This window comes from Dama dama, chromosome 11 (assembly GCF_033118175.1).
Source record: "Dama dama isolate Ldn47 chromosome 11, ASM3311817v1, whole genome shotgun sequence".
Classification (NCBI taxonomy): Eukaryota; Metazoa; Chordata; class Mammalia; order Artiodactyla; family Cervidae; genus Dama; species Dama dama.
Window position 1 is genome coordinate 57,516,265 of NC_083691.1, and position 18,983 is coordinate 57,535,247.

At 42.8% G+C, this 18,983-nt stretch overlaps 2 gene segments (V, D, J or C); both read right to left on the minus strand.

Annotated features, from left to right (window-relative positions):
* Positions 1-547: 547 nt before the first annotated feature.
* LOC133065552 (immunoglobulin kappa variable 2-29-like) lies at positions 548-1,308 on the minus strand. The segment is given in 2 exon segments: positions 548-894; positions 1,179-1,308. Coding segments are annotated over 2 exon segments (381 nt in total).
* Positions 1,309-10,803: 9,495 nt separating this feature from the next.
* Positions 10,804-11,598, minus strand: LOC133064223 (immunoglobulin kappa variable 2-28-like). The segment is given in 2 exon segments: positions 10,804-11,141; positions 11,535-11,598. Coding segments are annotated over 2 exon segments (387 nt in total).
* Between the last annotated feature and the right edge of the window lie 7,385 nt (positions 11,599-18,983).

The following is an 18,983-nucleotide window of genomic DNA, read 5'->3' on the forward strand; positions in this document are numbered from 1 at the left end:
GCAAGTCCCATGGACAGAGGAGCATGGCAGTCTATAGTCCATGGTGTCGCTAAGAATGAGACACAACTGAAGTGACTTATCATGCATGCGAACCAAGGGAAAAAAGATTAAATAAATCTCCAAATATATACAACTGTTAAATACAAGTCAAATTCTGAACAAGAATGCATGGTTGCATCCTTTTTGTCTCAGATGGGAGTAAATACCACTGTTATGTTTCTTTCCCTGAGCTTCCCTCCATATCACCCCATTGAGACAACGGTAACCTGGGTGAGAAGAAATACCTGAGCTTTCCCTCAGCTCCCCTTTCACAGAACTGGCTGCTATAGGACACAGGACCCCTCCAGTGCCTGCTGCTTCTGCCAGGAGCAGGCTGTGCAGCTCATGGGACCTTAACATGTGGTGCCTGAAGAAGAGCTAAGACACTCATGGTCCAGAGCCCTCACTGCAAACTCTTCCCCTGAGATCGCCACCTGTTACACAGACTCAGAACATCCGCTGTCAGTTCCCCAGAGAAGCTGCACTTTGAGCAGCTGAGCCACCCAGGCAGGGAGGTTTGTGTTCAGGGCTGTATCACTGTGGGAGGATCATGTGTAGCTTGAAAACAGTAATAGACTCCAGCATCCTCAGCCTGCACATTGCTGATTGTCAGTGTGAAATCTGTCTCTGACCCACTGCCAGTGAACCTGTCTGGGACTCCAGTGTAACGGTTGGAAACACGATAGATCAGACCCTGTGGTGATTGGCCTGGTTTATGTTGAAACCAATACAAATAGGTTTTTCCATCACTATCTTTCAGACTCTGAGTAGACTTGCAGGAGATGGAGACCGTCTCTCCAGGGGTGAAAGACAGGGTGAGGGGAGTCTGGGTCAGCACAACATCCCCACTGGATCCTAAAAGAAATGACAGAAAATTTTCAAGTTACATACAAATATTATGAGCCCTGATTATCATTTCTAATTTCTTATTTATGATAGCTAAAACACTACTTTATTTTACTCTCATTATCAATACTTTTCATCCATACAACAAAAATGTACAGTCACGATAATGAACCTGACATCCGTGAAGTGTAAAGAAGCTGCTAAACATCGCCTACATAATCCCCACTTCCTCTGTCACAGTCCTGACCAGAGTACAGGCCCCCATCCTCCTCTCATCCCCCCTCTGTTCTTACCTGGGACCCAGAGCAGGAGGAGCCCCAGGAGCTGAGCAAGGAACCTCATGTTCAGAAGTTTGAACTGAGGAGTCCTGATAAGTCAGAGAAAGATCAGAGCTGAGCTTTTATCTTAGACTTGCAAGGGAAGATCCTCCCTGGGGAACAACATGCAAATCTCATGGTGGGGGCAGCGGAGTAGACAGAGCCAGAGGGAGAGTGGGAGGGGTCAAACACAAGCAAAATGAAATAAAGCTCTTGTGTGTTTAGATGAATACCATTAGCTAAAGTTTATACTTCTTGGAACAGTGGGAAGAAGAATCTCACTGAGAAAGGGCAGATTGACCGTCAGGACACAGTGTACATGACCTGGGGCTCTAAGAAAGCACTGAAGACCCTGACATGTAGACAGGTGTGTCCAGGGTCAATAGTCAGAAGGGGACCACCATCTTGCTTTCCTTCCCAGATGATCTAGATAACAGAGCAGCTAGTACTGACCTTTAGAAATTTCTCCAAACAACAGTGTGGAGGTGAGCTCGTTCAAGATCTTTCCAATAACTGCAAGTCTCAAGGTATCTGTTTAAGAATGTTGAAATCGGGTGTTAGAACTGTTCTTTTCCTGGCACCTAGTGAATTAAATTTCAAAGACACTTAAGTCAAAAGAAATTGACAGGGGAAAAATCATATAGCTCGTGCAGAAAGTTGATAGTTCAGTTCAAGATAAGGAAAAATGTGTAAAGATTTTATGTAAAAGGAAATATCAAATGAAATATCAAAAACCCAGTTGCTTCAACCTAGTGTTCTTGCCTGGAGAATCCCAGGGACAGGGGAGCCTGGTGGGCTGCCGTCTATGGGGTCGCACAGAGTCGGACACAACTGCAGTGACTTAGCAGCAGCAGTAGCAGTGCATATGCTACCGTAATTCCATCTGAGTCTGTCTTTGCCTCTGTTTCTGTCTCTCTCTGTCTTTCTGTCTGTCTCTCAATATATCTATCTGTATATATGTTGCTATTTTTCTTTAGTTGCTGAGATGTATCAAACTCTTTGCAACACAGAGGACTGCAGGCCACCCACCAGGCTCCTCTGTCCATGGGATTTCGCATGCAAGAATACTGGAGTGGGATGCCATTTCCTTTCTCAGGGGATCTTCCCGACTAGGGAGCCACATATATGTATGTATGTATATATATATATATATATATATATATAGTCAAAGAAGTTCTTGAGGAAAAAGTTCACTTGAGATGATGGGATAACATGAAAAACGTATGACTGTGTTTTCTTTTTTCCCAGTGCTGCTTCAAGAGAACTCTTCCTCTGTTAACTCTTTCTCATCAAGTAGAACCAGTTTCCACAGGATTTCCTGGTTCTTGTCAGTTCTGTGTGAAAAACTAAGGCTCTCACTGCCTATATGTTGGAAGCCACAGTCATGAGCCTGCATTTCAAAAGGAGATGGTGTTTGTGAGATGGAATCAGGCCCCAGGCCACCAGTGCTCAGGGAATCAGTCTATCACACCAGCTTTTATTAAAGAGGGAAACCACAGGACTATTCTCATGGGTCAGCCTGATGCAGGTCATGATGGATTGAACGGTTCCTGAAAAATAATGACAATGTCAAATTCCTTTTGTCCTGAAAACAGAATCTTGGAAATTATAAAAGCAGACTTTGCTTTTTTAGACTTTGGGCAATATAAATCCAAAATCAAACTAAACTAATCAAGAGAAATGAACTAATACAATATCCTGCAAGATTCCATAATAATATTTGGTCTTTATATTCTCTGGGAAATCCTCAAGATTAAAAATTTGAACAATTTTGAAAAGATAACGGAGCAAAAATGATGTTTGCCTTTCAACTCTGAACGTTATGGTAATAATCTCATTGACTCCAAAAAAAACCATGGTGTAGAGGTAGATAAAGAATTTTATAAGTTCCATAGTTCACCAAAGTGTAACTCACCCTTTTATTTATGTATACTTCTTTAAGTTTTTGCTTTCTTTGATCTTGTCTTTTTCAAAAAAGAATTATCCTGGGTTTTCTTCCTGCTTTCTGAAGCTACCAAGAGAAATAGGGGTTTCTAGCAGGTGGCAGGCTGCTGTTCTGAAAATTCCAGCCCTCTAACTAATGATGCAGTGAACCAAGTCAAAGGACAAGCATCTGAAAGAAAAGCAAACACATACAAAACAAAGTGAAGAAGATATTAGAAATATTAATGCTAGTTTTATATGAATCCTTTAGCATCTATTAAAGTAAGAGTTGCTTTTACGTACTATTACTGGTTGAATTCTGTTCTCCTAAAACTTATAGTGATGTTTTAGACTCCAGGACCTCTGAACATGACATTATTTAGAAAATAGCCAGTATTGATATGATTTGGTGATCATGATGTGGTCATACTGTGCTGTGGTGGGCCTTTAATATAAGTGGCCTTCTAAGGAGAGGAGAAAGGACACAAAGACGGAGATCCAGAGAAGAGACCATGTGAAGACAGACGCAGTGACTGGACTTATGGTGTCAATGGTTAAGGAGACCCCGGGGCTCAGGAAAGGGGAAAAGGTGAGGAGTGCTTTCACCTCAGAGGGCAGCTGATCTAGCCTGGACAACACCTGGTTTCATTCCTCAGGTCTTCAGTCCTGACAGAATACCTTTCTGTTGTTTTAGCCCATCAATCTCTAGTACTTTCTTACAGAAGTCTTAAGAAACAAATAAATTCAGTCCTGAGAATGGAAACATAAATTGTGGGGAAAAGAATTAAAGTGAGAATTCTGTGGTATTTTCTTTTATGACAAATCAAGTTTTCAGAAACTCCTTTTACAAAATATTCTTTAAGATGGATGAATTTCGGAGAGAATTTGTCTCTTTTGTGAACTTACTAGAAAACTTCTAAAGGTCTCTGTTAATGCTTGTCTTATCTCATAGTCAACTATCCTAAGATCTACAGAAAATGTAAAACTCTCTTAAGAATTGATTCTCCATCAGGAAAACAGTCTTTAAAATATTCCTCTCTTACTTTAGACAGAAAGTATAAGATTTCTCATTCTAAAAAACACTCTCTGCCTCCTGTATGTTAGCAAACCAGGCTGAGGCCTGTAAACAAAACTAAATAGCAGCTCACACTAGTCGCATAACACCACCCAGCAATAAGGAAAGTTTTTCAGGGTTGAATGTATAACCTCCATGAGTTCCAGGTGAGGGGCGGGCCTCTGTGGGTCTCCAACCTTGACCGTAGTCAACTGAATGAGGAAGGCCTTAGGCAGGCAGCTTCACTGTACTTTAGTCTCTGTTGTCAGATGCTATTAGTTTCAGTTCCTTAAAACTAGAAGCCAGTGTATGATATGCATGACTTGGAGACTGTCCTGTTGGTGTTTGAGCTTGTTTTCCTGCTGTCATTTTTCCATGGAATGAAGATTGTGACTGTGACAGCCTCTATGCAGGGTTTTCTGCAGACCCGGCCCCCTTTCAGACAAACCCATGCTGCCATGGGCAAGGTTAGAGACACGCAGAGGCCTGTTCGCCTCCTGGATCCAAACCCGAATCCCTTATTTGAACAAGTGAGAGATTGTCATTGAGGAAGAGTTGAGAGCAGTCCACCCGGCAGAGGGCGCTCCCTGCTGCAGGTGGGCTGGGCTAGATCCTGCACCCAAAGGCATCTGTGATGTCCAGGGAGCTGGTTGCCTTTCAAACTTGAAAGCACATTTATCACCCACAGTCCATGGAAAAGCATTTTGGTTTCTAGGAAGCAAAGAAAAGTCTATGTGAATGTATTTATCCTCTGACTTGTATAAGCTTTCTCAAGACACAGGTGAAGCAGGTTTGATGCCATGCCTGTCTGTTTTGCATCATTAAGTCCTTACTTTCCATGGTCATGATAGAATCAGTATCTAAATGTTTGACTCAGTTTTGTTTGTTTTCTCTTAAAATAAGTAAAAAATTCCGTAGACCTACACAACTGATCAATAGGATCAGTGAGGAAATCGCGTGCTGGAGATGGATCCTTTGTCTATAAATGTTACACTGTGTGCTGTATCCCACTCACCCATAGACGAACTGGACAAAGTACGACAATAATTCCATTGCATTGCCCACCCGAACATTCTCTGCCACATAAGCTCTTCATGTCCTCTGGGACCTTCACTAAATTCACCCTTGTACTCAAAATATATTCTCCTAAAAAGGCACAGATTCTCTGAATGTTTAATATTTTTCCACTGTCTACATGTGGTTTTTTTCTTTGACCTCTAAGAATGTCTAGTTCACTTGAAAAATGGGGAGTGGAGAACACTGGAAGATTTTGGGCAACAAATCACAGATTCTAGCCCCTTAAGTTTTAGTTGAAGCTGCTTTTGAATGAGAATTTTTATGGTATCCCAAGATTGCAAGGGAAATGATTTTCTCCAATTTTCATCCAGATAAGCAGGTGTACCTGTAAAAAATGAAACTATAAGCTGAGAAGTCTCAAATTTAATGCTTTTCTTTTTTTTTTTTTGAACCTATTCATGATTTCAGGAGTTTACAAATCCTTATATAGAAGGGATATTCAAGACATTGTGGGGGAAAAAAATCAAGTTAAATCACTTAAACTGATATCTAAAATCAACTGAATTCTCTGTAACCATGTCTTTTCATCTCCCATTAACTCAAATGAAAGGTTCTGAACAGGAAAGACACAAGGGATGTATAAAATATTTTGTGGCCATTCCTCATCTTAAAACAAAAACACATTGCCTTCATGAGTAACTGAGAGCATTTCTTCTCTGCCTTAAGGAAGTACTGGGCTCATAGGAGTGAACTTCGTGTCTACCTAGTCACTTGGACCAAGACCAGGACTGAAGTCCAAGCCCTCTCTGAAGCATCAGCTGATACAATCTTTTAGTGCTTTCAGAAATTTGCATGTTGGCTTCTCTTCAAAACAGTTACCAGACCAAGGAGAGAATAAGAATCAGACTTTAAAAATAAATACGTATGTTGAATATTAAATAGTAGAATATTTCCACTCCCTGGAGGAGATATGAAGGTATAAGATTAAGGAAGGACTATAGTCTATGATAAATTGCTGGAAACTTCCTGTGCAGGTGTTACTCATATTCCATACCCTTGTCCTAGTCAATCAGAAACATCATGATTCCACAGATTGTCTCTCTGTCCTGGTATCCTCACAGACTATGTGAATTATAAAACCAGTTATCAGAATGTATAGAAATCTATTATTCCAGGTAATTGCACCAAAATAATTTATTATTTTATAAGGAGGACAACTTGTTTATTCTACTATAAAAATATACCAAATAATTGCTGGTCACAATCAACCTAAACATACAAAACCTCTTTGTTTGAAACAGACAATAATGTTTCAAGTTTCAGTCAAATCATTTGTCTTGGTATAAACTAAACTTCTGAGCTTCCCTGGTGGCTCAGTCAGTAAAGAAACCAGCTGCAGTGCAGGAGATTCAGGATCGATCCCTGGGTCAGTAAGATCGCGAGGAAGGCATGGTAACCCACTCCAGTATTCTTGCCTGATAAGTCCCATGGACAGAGGAATCTGGTGGGCTGCAGTCCATAGGGTCACAAGATTTCGACATGACTGAAGCGACCAAGCACTCATGCACGAGCTAAACTACTAGTGTTGATCACTACACTTCTAGTGTTGGGAGTTCATGACACTTAGAACATAGAGAAAAAAGAGAGAATGAGAAGCAGGTGAGAAAATATGTCTATGTTAAAGAATTGCAGAAATAAAAGAAAACAGATTTAGAGAGAGCACAAGAAAAGGAGAGAGGAGGCATAAAGTGAATTTCCAGCCTCGCAGCATCAAAATCGTCAAGGTGATAGGCAAATAAAGAGAATCTTAGAAACAAAACATGCGATGTGTATTAGAAAATGGACTTGACTGCCTCCTGGTGTGCTTTTGACACAAGGCCCAGGTGACAGCAGATTCATGCAAAGATAGTTCCAACTTAAACCCTCCTAACTGGAGCACCTGTTCAGAAATTGTGTCAAAACAAAGTTGTCTGCAATGAGTTGAGAATCTTTTCGGGCTGCTTGGTGATTTTCTGGTCATTGTGTAGTTGATGATCTCCCTTGGTTGTCCAGATTATATTTCTGGACAAGAACACTTGGTACCAAATTGCACAAAAAATTTTCCCCCAATGGTAAGAGAGCTCTCATGGGTCCTATAAATAAGAGTGGGATGTGCATGACTTTCCAGGGTGTTGAATGTGTCTTTTTCTGAAAGGAATTGTCTGACAGCCTCTATGACTTCTGGACACTACACAGTCCACATGTAGGAGGGCTGGTCTGGCTCATGGACCAGGTGACATTGAATCTGCCAGATTTCAGAGGGCTGTGCGGTAGGTTCAGCCTGCGGTGCGAGCAGCCCTGCCTCCGGGCCAGTGCGGACACAGAGAGCTGATCAAAGACATCAGCCCTCTGGACATAAGCGACACTCAGAGATCAGCCTGCTGAGCAACAGGAAACACATCAGGGAACCTAGTGGATGCTCCAGGGGGGACATGGCAGCCCTTGCCTGGAGGGACTGTGGGGTGTGAGCTCCCTTAGTCAGAAGGAAGGAAGGGGCTGTGGGAGGCTGTCCTAATGATGCCCTGACCTCTGTTTGCAAAGAAGAGGACTCAGTGCCTGTGACCACGATGCTCATGGTCTCTCTCTTGAGGCTCCAAGGCCATTTCGACCAGAGCCCATCCTGGTGTCAGCTCATCCTCTGGGCACTGCAGCTGCTCCTGACACCATGAGAAGCTGAGTCTCTATGGTAAGTTTGTGTTTGGATCTTTATACACCATTCAGGGTCCAGTGAGTTTCCTGCTCAGAGAACAACATGCAGCATCTCCAGGCTCCTCACTGATGATGGTAGCAAGAAGTCAACTGAATTGGTATAAAACTGTTCCTACTGTGAATATGTCTAGAGATATCTGCTGAAGTCCAGCGGTTCTCTGCATGTGTTACAAATTCTGTATGTATACTGTTTCTTACAATTTCTATTATAACAAAGAATCCAGTTTTAATTGCACTTGCTATGAAACCCATTATCTGTAAAGGAATGACCTCTAATAAGTTTTATCCTCTTAACCAGAAACAGTTTATGTAGTCCAGGTGGAATTTGATATTATTTAATGCAATCCATGCCATGTCAGAGAATGTGACTAGCATACCTGTGATAAACTCAGAAGTATTTTTAGAACATTTCTAAAACTGGGATCTATTTGAAATATTCACATTCTATACATCTATCACTAGAAACAGGAGTCAGATGCACTTTTAATAAATGAACATTCATGTGAACCCAAAGTATATCTTTATTGCTTGAATTTTTTCTTTTTATGGCAATATACTATCAAGTTTATAAGCTCCAAAAGTGATCCTGATAAAAATGTGACATAAATCTCCATGCTGCTGCTGCTGCTAAGTTGCTTCAGTTGTGTCTGACTCTGAGCGACCCCATGGACTGTAGCCCCCCAGGCTCCTCTGTCCCTGGGATTCTCCAGGCAAGAATACTGGAGTGGGTTGCCATTTCCTTCAATGCATGAAAGTGAAAAGTGAAAGTGAAGTCGCTCAGTCATGCCCAACTCTTTGCGACCCCATGGACTGTATCCTACCAGGCTCTTCCTTCCATGGGGTTTTCCAGGCAAGAGTACTGGAGTGGGGTGCCATTTCCTTCTCCAAAATCTCCATGAATGTTGGACAATTTGGAAATCTAGTCACTGAGAAAGTTACCAATAACGAAAATGTAAAGTGGAAAATTCATGGTTGTATAATATCAGGGGAAAATGGAAAGTGTAAGAATTAGATGACTTGAAATAACAAAGTAAAAAACATTCCTTTCTTGTTGAGCCAATGTTCACCCAACAATTTGCTCTTATATTGTTTTCCAAAATTTCATGTGGACAAAAGCTCTGACTTGGGTCAAGTGCACCAACCCAGCTGGAAACCATAAATCCACCTGAGGTTTGAGGCCTCATAAGGTAACTTCCATGAGAGAGGAGAGTCCTGAAATCTGAGTCAGCACGCAGACTAGGGATGCTGGGTCAGAAAATAGAAACCTCCTACTTATTCGGACTTTTTCTTTTTCTTTACTCAAGGCTGCTGTGTGCATCCTTAACACTTGTCTGAATGCTGGAAGTTGGTCTCCATCTCCTTGGCATCTGCCAGATTTTGCACCCTTTGGACATTCCCTGTCACTGGTGGTAGCACCTCCCCAGCCCAATCACATGGCCTCTGCTGGACCACCTTCAGGAGCAAGTACGTCTGGAGACTGTTTGGCTGAGTTAAGTTGACAGTGACTAGGTGACATGACCTTGGGTCTCTGCATGGGAACATCACTGAGCCCTTGATGATGGAAGATCTCAATCCCTGGCCACACACTCATTTCCTGTGACATGTGCAGTGGCCCAGACACAACAGGGGCCTCCCAGGTGGCACTAGTGGTAAAGAACCCACCTGCCAATGCAGGAGACATGAGAGACATGGTTTCGATCCCTGGGTTGGGAAGATCTCCTGGAGCAGGGCATGGCAAACCACTCCAGTATTCTTGCCTGGAGAATCCCATGGACAGAAGAGCCTGGAAGGCTACAGTCCACAGGGTCCCACAGAGTCGGACATGACTGAAGCGACTTAGCAACAGCATACACAACCCAGGAAACCAGGCAGAGGGCCCTTCCTCCTCGTGATTCCATAAAGAGCACACTGGGTTTCTCTCTGGGTTCTTCTTATCAGTCCTCAACAGCACCACCATTTTTAATCCCACAGAACAGAAGCCAAAGAGCAGTATGCTCAGTTGTGTGTGTCGACTTGATTCCATTCACGTTTCTATTCTTGCAGTCCTCCCACAGCTTAAAATTCTTAACTTTTGAGAAAAAGAACTTGGCATATTATTCTGTATCGTTCGAATATTCTTTGGTGTAAATTCTATACCCTACCCCTTCCAGTTTATGTTATTAAAAAAAAAAATTTAAACCCAGTTTAAGTAATTCTAATACTCATATTTTTTTTTCTCTGAAAGTTAATTGAGATAAATCAGAGGTGTTAGCATTAGGATATTGTGCTTGCTATTGTTTAAAAAAAAAAAAGTGAACATTCATAACTCCAAATTTTCACTAATTTTTCCCCACTAATTCTGTCTGGGGACTGCTTATAGGAGCTGTTATCTGACACATGATGAAGAAATAGGAAGATATGTAGGAAAAGAGGATATTCAGAAAGTGTAGAAAGTGAAAAAAAACTATTTTTTAATATTATGACATTTTATCTTCCTAAAAATCCCACCATCTATTCTGCTACAAGTCTGCCTCATTGTCTCCCTGATATACTGACTATATGGATTCTACACGTCACTGTACACGAGGGGGAAAGTAGGATGAGCTCTCACTCACCTCTCCCTCTTCAGGTCTGTTGGCTTAGAGGACACTTAGACCCTCCATTCTCTTGCTGGTGCTGTCACTCAAGAACCCACATGGGGCCTTAACCTGTGTTGTCTGAAGTTGAGCAAAGACACTTCATCACCTTCCTGAGCCCTCAGACACATTCTGTTCCCCTGGTTCTCCACCATCTTCCTCCTACACAGACTCAGAGACTCTGCTCGCCTGCTCACCACACAGTCAACACATGTGAGCAGCTGGGCCACCAGGAGAGGGGGGTTTATGTTCGGGGCTGAATCACTGTGGGAGGAGTTTCTTTATTTTGCTGGCAGTAATAAACTCCAGCATCCTCAGCCTCCACCCTGCTGATTTTGAGGGTGAAATCCGTCCCTGACCCACTGCCAGTGAACCTGTCTGAGACTCCAGAGGCCTGGTTAGAAGCTACATAGATCAGGAGTTGTGGAGACTGGCCGGGCTTCTGCACATACCAGTGCAAAAGACTGTTTCTATAACTATCTTCAAGGCTCTGACTGGCTCTGCAGGAGATGGAGGCCGTCTCTCCAGGGATGACAGACAAGGAGTGTGGAGTCTGGGTCAGAACAATAGCCCCATCGGATCCTAAAAGAATTAGAGAAAAGTACAAGATTTCAGACAAAATTGAGAAGCTATTTTCAGAATTTCCCAGTTTACTTCAGGCTAAATTATTATTTCTTTTTAATTCTAATTAATACCCAAAATTTCTAGTTTCAAAATAATCCAAGATTCACAATGTAAAAAGAGATTTTCTAGGATTCATGCACACTTGCCCACACTTTGTATCTATACAGTGTTGGGCAGAGCACACCTACTTGTTTCCTCTGTATTTATCCTCATTCTCATATTACTGAATATCACATGCCCTTCAGAGGGCAAGGTGTGCATCTAACATGGGGGCAAAGACACAGGAAGAGCAGTGCTGCCCCCAGAGCTCAGCCCCCATCCTCTTCCTCATTCCCTCTTCTCGTCCCTTACCCGAGACCCAGAGCAGGAGGAGCCCCAGGAGCTGAGCAGGGAACCTCATGTTCAGAAGTATGAACTGAGGAGTCCTGATAAATCAGAGCAAGACCAGGGCTGAGCTTTTATCTCAGACTTGCAAGGGAAGGTCCTCCATGGGGAACCACATGCAAATCCCCTGGTGGGGGCGGTAGCATGGACTGAGCCCAAAAGGGATGGGAGACTCATGAGAGCAAAGGGAGAAAAAGTGTCTCTGTGTGGAAGGAAGACCTTCAACCTCAATATGGATGCAGTTCACAATTTTTAAGAGTAAATGGCACAGGTAAATTTGTCTTTGAATTTACCCTCCCTGTTCTCTAGTTTCTTAGAACTTTTGAATTCATGTTGTTGTAGTTCAGTTGCTAAATGGTGTCTGACTCTTTGCAACCATACGAACTGGAGCAAACTGGGCTTCCCTGTCCTTCATCATCTCCTAGAGTTTGCTCAAACTCATGTTATTGAGCCAATGATACCATCCAACCATCTTTTGCCGCCTTTTCCTCTTGTCCTCAATCTTTCCTAGCATCGAGATCTTTTCCAATGAGTCAGCTCTTCCAGTCAGATGGCCAACATATTGTAGCTTCAGCATCAGTCCTTCCAATGAATATTCAGGGTTGATTTCCTTTAGCATTGATCTGGTTACATCTTCTTGCTGTCCAAGGGACTCTCAAGAGTCTTCTCCAGAACCACAGTTCAAAAGCATCAGTTCTTCGGCATTAAGCCTTCTTTATGATCCAACTGTCACATCTGTACATCATATTACACTTCTACTTAAGAATGCTGAGCTTCCCTGTATATGTGTTGATGTTCATTCTTTTTAAAATATTTGTTTTAAACTCTGGATTTGTTCTTTTTCAATTTAATTGTGATATTAAAAAGCATACAGAAAGAATGGGCAGATATACTAAGTATATAACACATGAAGGTTGACATATATCACTATCTGAATAAAAATATAAACTATGTCACACTCTACAGATGTCTTTCTCATAGACTTTGAAAACCACTAATTAAACCACTCCCAATCAAGCACACAGGCATTCTGAGAGTTAGGGGAGAAGATGTCTCCCTTCAGGGAAACCTGTGGTTATGGTAGTCTAGGACAGAAGCAGGAGCTGAGATGTGTGGAGCACATAGAAGGCATGAGCATGATTCAAAGCCAGGAAATTCAGAAGCAGATTTAGTTAACAAACTTAGAAGCTGTGACTACATGATACCCACATGAAGTTTAAATTTCATCATGGTATTTGTTTCTAATATGAGGATAATTTCCAGATTTTAAGAGAATATACATCAGGATGATTAAGATTCTCCAGACTCGGAATTTCCACCAGAGAGACTGAGGGAAAGAGTTTTCTCAGAACCGCAGACCAGTCCCTCCCTGGGGCCCTGACCCTGTCTATGAACAAATGTCTTTGAGTCTAGTGGTGAAGTCACAGTGGGACAGGCCTGTGCTCCTGAGGCCTGGAGGGCAGGTAGCTGGTCCTCCAGGGTCAGTGATGCTCAGAGCCGAGGGAAAATCAGCATGGAGCTGTCTGTGAGCATCTCAACCAGGGGTCCAGACCCTGGGGAGCTCATGACAGAGACTCCTGGGCTCGGGACCTGAGGCTGTTCCCACCTCCTTCCAGGGCTCCCCACCATTTCCTCCTCCTCCAACTTGTCCTGTGCTGAGAGGAGCATCTGCTCTGACCCTGACTCCCTGGAGGAAGCACCTGCTCAGCTGAGCCCACAGCGGAGGGGTGTGTTTTGGAGCATACATGTACAGTTCCCATTGAAGGTTCTGTGCACAGAAGTCACATTCAGGGTCCCCAGTCTCTGCACTGGTGAGTGTGAATGTGAAATCTGTCCCACACCCATGGCCACAGCCTGGATGGGACCCCAGGAGCCTGGAGGACCCCCTATGTCAGTGGGTGAGGAGAGTGTGTGGTTTGTTCTGGAAGGAGGGAGGGCAGGTGTGCCCATTAGTAAGGATGAGATGAGATGGCCTTGCAGGAGATGGAGATGCCTCCTTCCACAACCGCAGACCAGAGGGAGGGGAGGGAGTCAGCATGGCAGCCCCACGGGGAACTGGGGAAGAAGGGAACTTAGCATGAATGCAAATATGGAAGAGTAGTTATGAAGGAAAAAAATCAATGTGCCTTATTCAGGTAGGTTGTTTTACCTATATGTAGTTCCACGTAAAATTTTATATAGTTTGAAGTACATGTAACCCGAGCAATGACTGAAATATCCTTAGGATGTAGCTAAACCTAAGGATGTGGGCATGGTGCAATTATAACCTGGTGTGATGTCAACATTTTGCAGAGTATCTACCACTGACTGGACCCAAAGCAACCAAACAACGGAAGAAGTTCAGTCAAGTCTCTTGTTGATGTAGGTACTTAATTCTTCTTGGTCATTTTTAAAATTTGTGGCTTCATGAAACTATTCTACATCTTATCACTTAATATGATATGCATACAAAAGTAATTTCCCTCATAGCTACAGATCCTTTGGCTCTGTCTCGATGTCCATTTTATTCCACCTGTGTTGATTGCCTTCTCTCAAACCGAGTATTTTTCCCCTGGATACTATATGCCTCAGTGTTTTAATAAAAGTGAGGCTGTAGCGTATACACTTAATGTGAATGTAGATTAACAGACATTATTTCCCTAAAACTGTTAGAGATGAATTTAGACTCTGGAATGATTTTTGTCACTCAGAAATGATTTACTTTTGATTCTGGCAAAATGTTAGGTGTTAATCACTTTCATCGAACCAGGGAGACATGACTTTGAGGCTGGCCCTCAGCCTGGTGATTCCTTGCTCTTCCTGCTTCATCTCCTCTCCCAGGTTGTCACCCTTCCCTCATTCTACCTGAAGGCTTTGTGCTAATCAGAATCCAGCCTTCTCTGTGGTCCTTGGAGACTAATTTTATCGCTGAGAAAAATGTGCCCAGTGTGGAGACTGGGGACCCTGAACGTGACTTCTGTGTACAGAACCTTCAATGGGAACTGTACATGTATGCTCCTAAACACACCCCTCCACTGTGGGCTCAGCTGAGCAGCTGCTTCCTCCAGGGAATCAGGGTCAGGGATACTGTTGAAAGCTGTGTTTGACTTTGAGGGCTCCACCTTCTCCTTTCTTTGAGGTGTTCAGTTTGTGAGCAGCTGTTACTGAGACAGCAATGTGTTTAAGGGACATTAAACAGGGTTGAATTAGGCTCAGGTCCCTAGGCGTCACTACTTCTTAGCTTTTCAGTACATTCTCTCTTTACTAGTATGCTGTCAATCCCTGGAAATGAGATAGAATTAATTATTAAGAATTATCTTGAGCTTCCGGACAGTCCCTGCATCTAGACTTTTTGAGAGAAAGATTATCACTAACATAAGGAAATTCCAGGTGGAGTAAGGTGGGTGCAAGCGGGACCAGGATGGATGGAGAGAGGCAGAAGTTTGGGCTTTTATAGGGCTGTGGAGGGACCTTGTGTGGACCTGGGTTTGTGAGTTTTGAGTTTCCCTGTGGCAGCTGCACACATGTGGGGCAAAATGGAAAACAGGAGAACAGGCTGAGAGGTGTTGTTGAACAAATTTTAAAAATGGGATCAAACTCCTTCTTACCTGGAACCCCTTTGATGTCTATGTAAAGACTCCACCTGCCAATGTCAGTGCAGGAGGCATGCGTTCGATCCCTGGTAAGGGGAAGATCCTCTGGAGAAGGGAATGACAACCCACTCTAGTATTCTTATCTGGGAAATCCCCTGGACAGAGGAGCCTGGCAGGTTGTAGTTCATGGTGTCACAAAGAGTCAGACTTGACTGACCAACTAAACCTCACAACAAATATGTATATTTCTTTTTCCAAATGTGTACACTTCTTTTTTAGGTTGTAGGAAATAAGCTATTCCACCACTTGAGTTTCAGAAGATAATGACAATCTATGGAATGATCTGAATTAAAAATATGATGGGAAAGATTGTATCTACATAATTACAAGATGAAGCAAATTGACAATGATAACAAGTATTTACTGAGTGAGAGCCTGGAGAATTCCATGGACAGAGGGACGGGACAGGTTACAGTCCAAGGGGTTGCAAAGAATCAGACACGAGTGAGTGACTAACACATTCATTCATGTTTCACTTTCACTTATAAACTTTATTCAGTTCAGTTCAGTTCAGTTCAGTAGTGTCTGACTCTTTGCGACCCCATGAATCACAGCACGCCAGGCCTCCCTGTCCATCACCAACTCCTGGAGTTTACTCAAACACATGTCCATTGAGTCAGTGATGCCATCCAACCATCTCATCCTCTGTCATCCCCTTCTCCTCCTGCCCTCAATCTTTCCCAGCATCAGGGTCTTTTCCAATGAGTCAACTCTTTGCATCAGGTGGCCAAAGTAATGGAGTTTCAGCTTCAGCATCAGTCCTTCCAATGAACACCCAGGACTGATCTCCTTTAGGATGGACTGGTTGGATTTCCTTGCAGTCCAAGGGACTCTCAAGAGTCTTCTCCAACGCCAATAAACTTTATTAGTCATACGGTATTTTGTATGTATTCATTTATTTAATTCTTATAACAAGCTTTAGCATAGTTACTCTTATTTTCCTTCAGTAAGGATCAATAAACCAAGGAAAAGAGGCTTCCCAGGTGGCACTAGTAGTAAAGAAACCGCTTTCCAGTGTCGAGATGTAGGAGATGAGGGTTTGATCCCTGAGCCTACGTGTTCCGCTGGTGAAGGAAATGGAACCCACTCCAGTATTCTTGCCTGGTGAATTCCATGGACAGAGGAACCTGGTGGGCTTTCTGTCCTTGGGGTCACACAGAGTCAGGCACCACTGAGCAACTAACACTTCACACTTAAAGTCAAAAGAAATTCCTATAATTTTGAAAAAGATATTCAAGAGACTCTGGGAAAAAAAACATCAAATTAAATCACATATACTGATATCTGAACCAACTAAATTCTCAGTAACTACTTCTTTTCCTCTCTGGTTAACACAAATGGAAAGTTCAGAATAGAAAAGACACAAGGGATGAATGAAGTATTTAGTGGCCCTTCCTTATCTTACAATAAAAATACACGGCCTGCATCAGTAAGTGAGAACAGGGATTTTCTGCCTTAAGGAAGCATTGGCCTCACAGGAGTGAACTTCTCATCTACTTAGCCACTTTTGGCCAGAAGCCAGGGGTCCCCAGAGTCCAAATGCACTTTGAAGTACTAGCTGTCCCATCTTTGAGTGCTTCCAGAAATTTGCATATTTATCCTTCCAGAGCAAGGCCTGATCAATCAGAGAATAAGAGTCAGATATTAAAAATAAATACATGAATAAAAAATAAATGCTCTCACTAGGAATACTTATCCTAGCCAGTTAGGAATACTTTCCCCCAACAGATTGGCTGTCTATTCTGGAATCCTTACAGCCTTATGTGAAGTCTGAAGCCATTTATTAGAATGTTTAGAAATCTATGATTCCAGATATTATTTAATATAAATATGTATTAAATATAATAAAATATTTAAATATATATAAAATATTATTCCAAATGTTTTATTATATTGTAAATATAAAGAGGACTCGCCTCTTGGCCTTTTGGCTAAGATCAAGTGTATAAATAAAAGAGGAGACATCTTTGATTCTATTGTGTTTCTTTATGGGTGGGTTTCTTATATGTCATTATCTTTGTAAATCACAAATTCTATGACCTGTTTGATGAAGTTATCAACAAGATTGTGCCTCATATGGAACAAAAATCTACTTGGAATTCAAGGGATCATTGTCAACATACCATGAATGTGAATGTCACAGGATGCAAATATTGAACTTTTAACATAAGAAAACTTGTTTCTACTCATGCCCTCTGGATTCCTACAGACTTAGAAATATTTTAAAGACAACATATCAATTTGGTGGGAGTTTTAGATACAAGCCCTAGACGGAGCAAGTACTATATTTAGTCCTACACACTAATGTTAGGATGGAATATAATCAGATTCCTCTCAGTTTATTTAAGTTACATGACTATTTTGTGTAAATGCTTATAATGCCTGTGTGTGTGTCTGAGGGAGTCACAGACCCGCTGTTGGACTTGAATTCATGATATAATATGCGCCAAACATCAATATAGCCAATAGGTACATATGCATCTGCATATAGACTATATAGGATTATTTTTCATAAATCAGTAACTTGCACATGTGGCTGCATTTAAGAAATGTTCTGAGCAGATGAAGGTACCTAGAGGAGCTCGGGAAGCCCAGCCTCACCCATCTGCTCTCCTGGTTGGTTTATGTTTGGGTGTGTAATACTGTGGGAGGTCTACTGTTATCCTGTTTACAGTAATAGGTTGCAAAATCATCAGCCTCCAGGCTGCTGGTGGTGAAGGTGTAACCTCTCCGAGATCCACTGCCACTGAACTGGGATGGGACCCCTGTGCACACACTGGTTGTGTCATAGATGAGGAACTTAGGAGCTTTCCCTGGTTTCTCTTGATACCACTGTAAATTGTTTGTAATGCTCTGACCGGCCCAACAAGTGATAGAAACTGTCTCCTAGAGATGCAGACAGGGAGGATAGAGACTGAATCATCTGGAGGTCACACCTGGCAGCTGAGATTGGAAACACAAAAACATATCTCCACAAGATTAATCAAGTTATAAGAGGACTTCCCTGAAGGGCCAGGCAGTACTGACCACACTGGACTGAACAAACCCCCAGTGTTCTCCCTCTTTTCCTGGGAGCCAGAGCAGCAGGAGACCGAAGAGCTGCCTGGGGGCCCTCATGTTCACTCTGCATCCTGACCTGGACGCGGACTCCTGCCCAGGCTATGACCAGGCTATGAGGAAGTGTCCAGGGCAGTGGGCTGTGCTCTGGGAACATGTAAATCAGCAGGGGTGAGGTGGGGCGGGGCGAGGCTGCAGGGCTGGCTGAGCTCAGTAACAGCTCAGGGGCTGGGAGTGCCCGGGTCTGGGTCCCCCAGGGCAGCACACACTTGCCTCAGAGAATGACTTCCCCCTGGGGGTCATGGGACACAGTCAGTCCACTGTCCTGTGAGTACAGACTTCTCTTGATTTCTTCAGGATCCATGACATGCTTTCTTGGTCTCTCTCCTTCTAAGACAGGGTCTGGATCAGGTACGACACTCAAAGGAATTACACAGGTTCCTTTTATTTGATGCCAGTGGATATTATTGGAGCCAAGAGACTCCCTCTTGCTGGATTCCCTGATATTCTTGGTGGGAGAAATTGTCATCACCACCAGTCAGAGAGGAAATGAGGAAGAACAATAAAATGTGTGGGTCATGATTGGTCAGTAAGTGCCCAGATTCTAAACTTCTCTATTGCTCCCTGTCATCCCAGCTGAGCACTGTGACCTCCATGCTGACTGCTCTGTCCCAACATGTCCTCCAAGGCCACCAAGGCACGGACTTAGTCCCTCCACACCTGACAA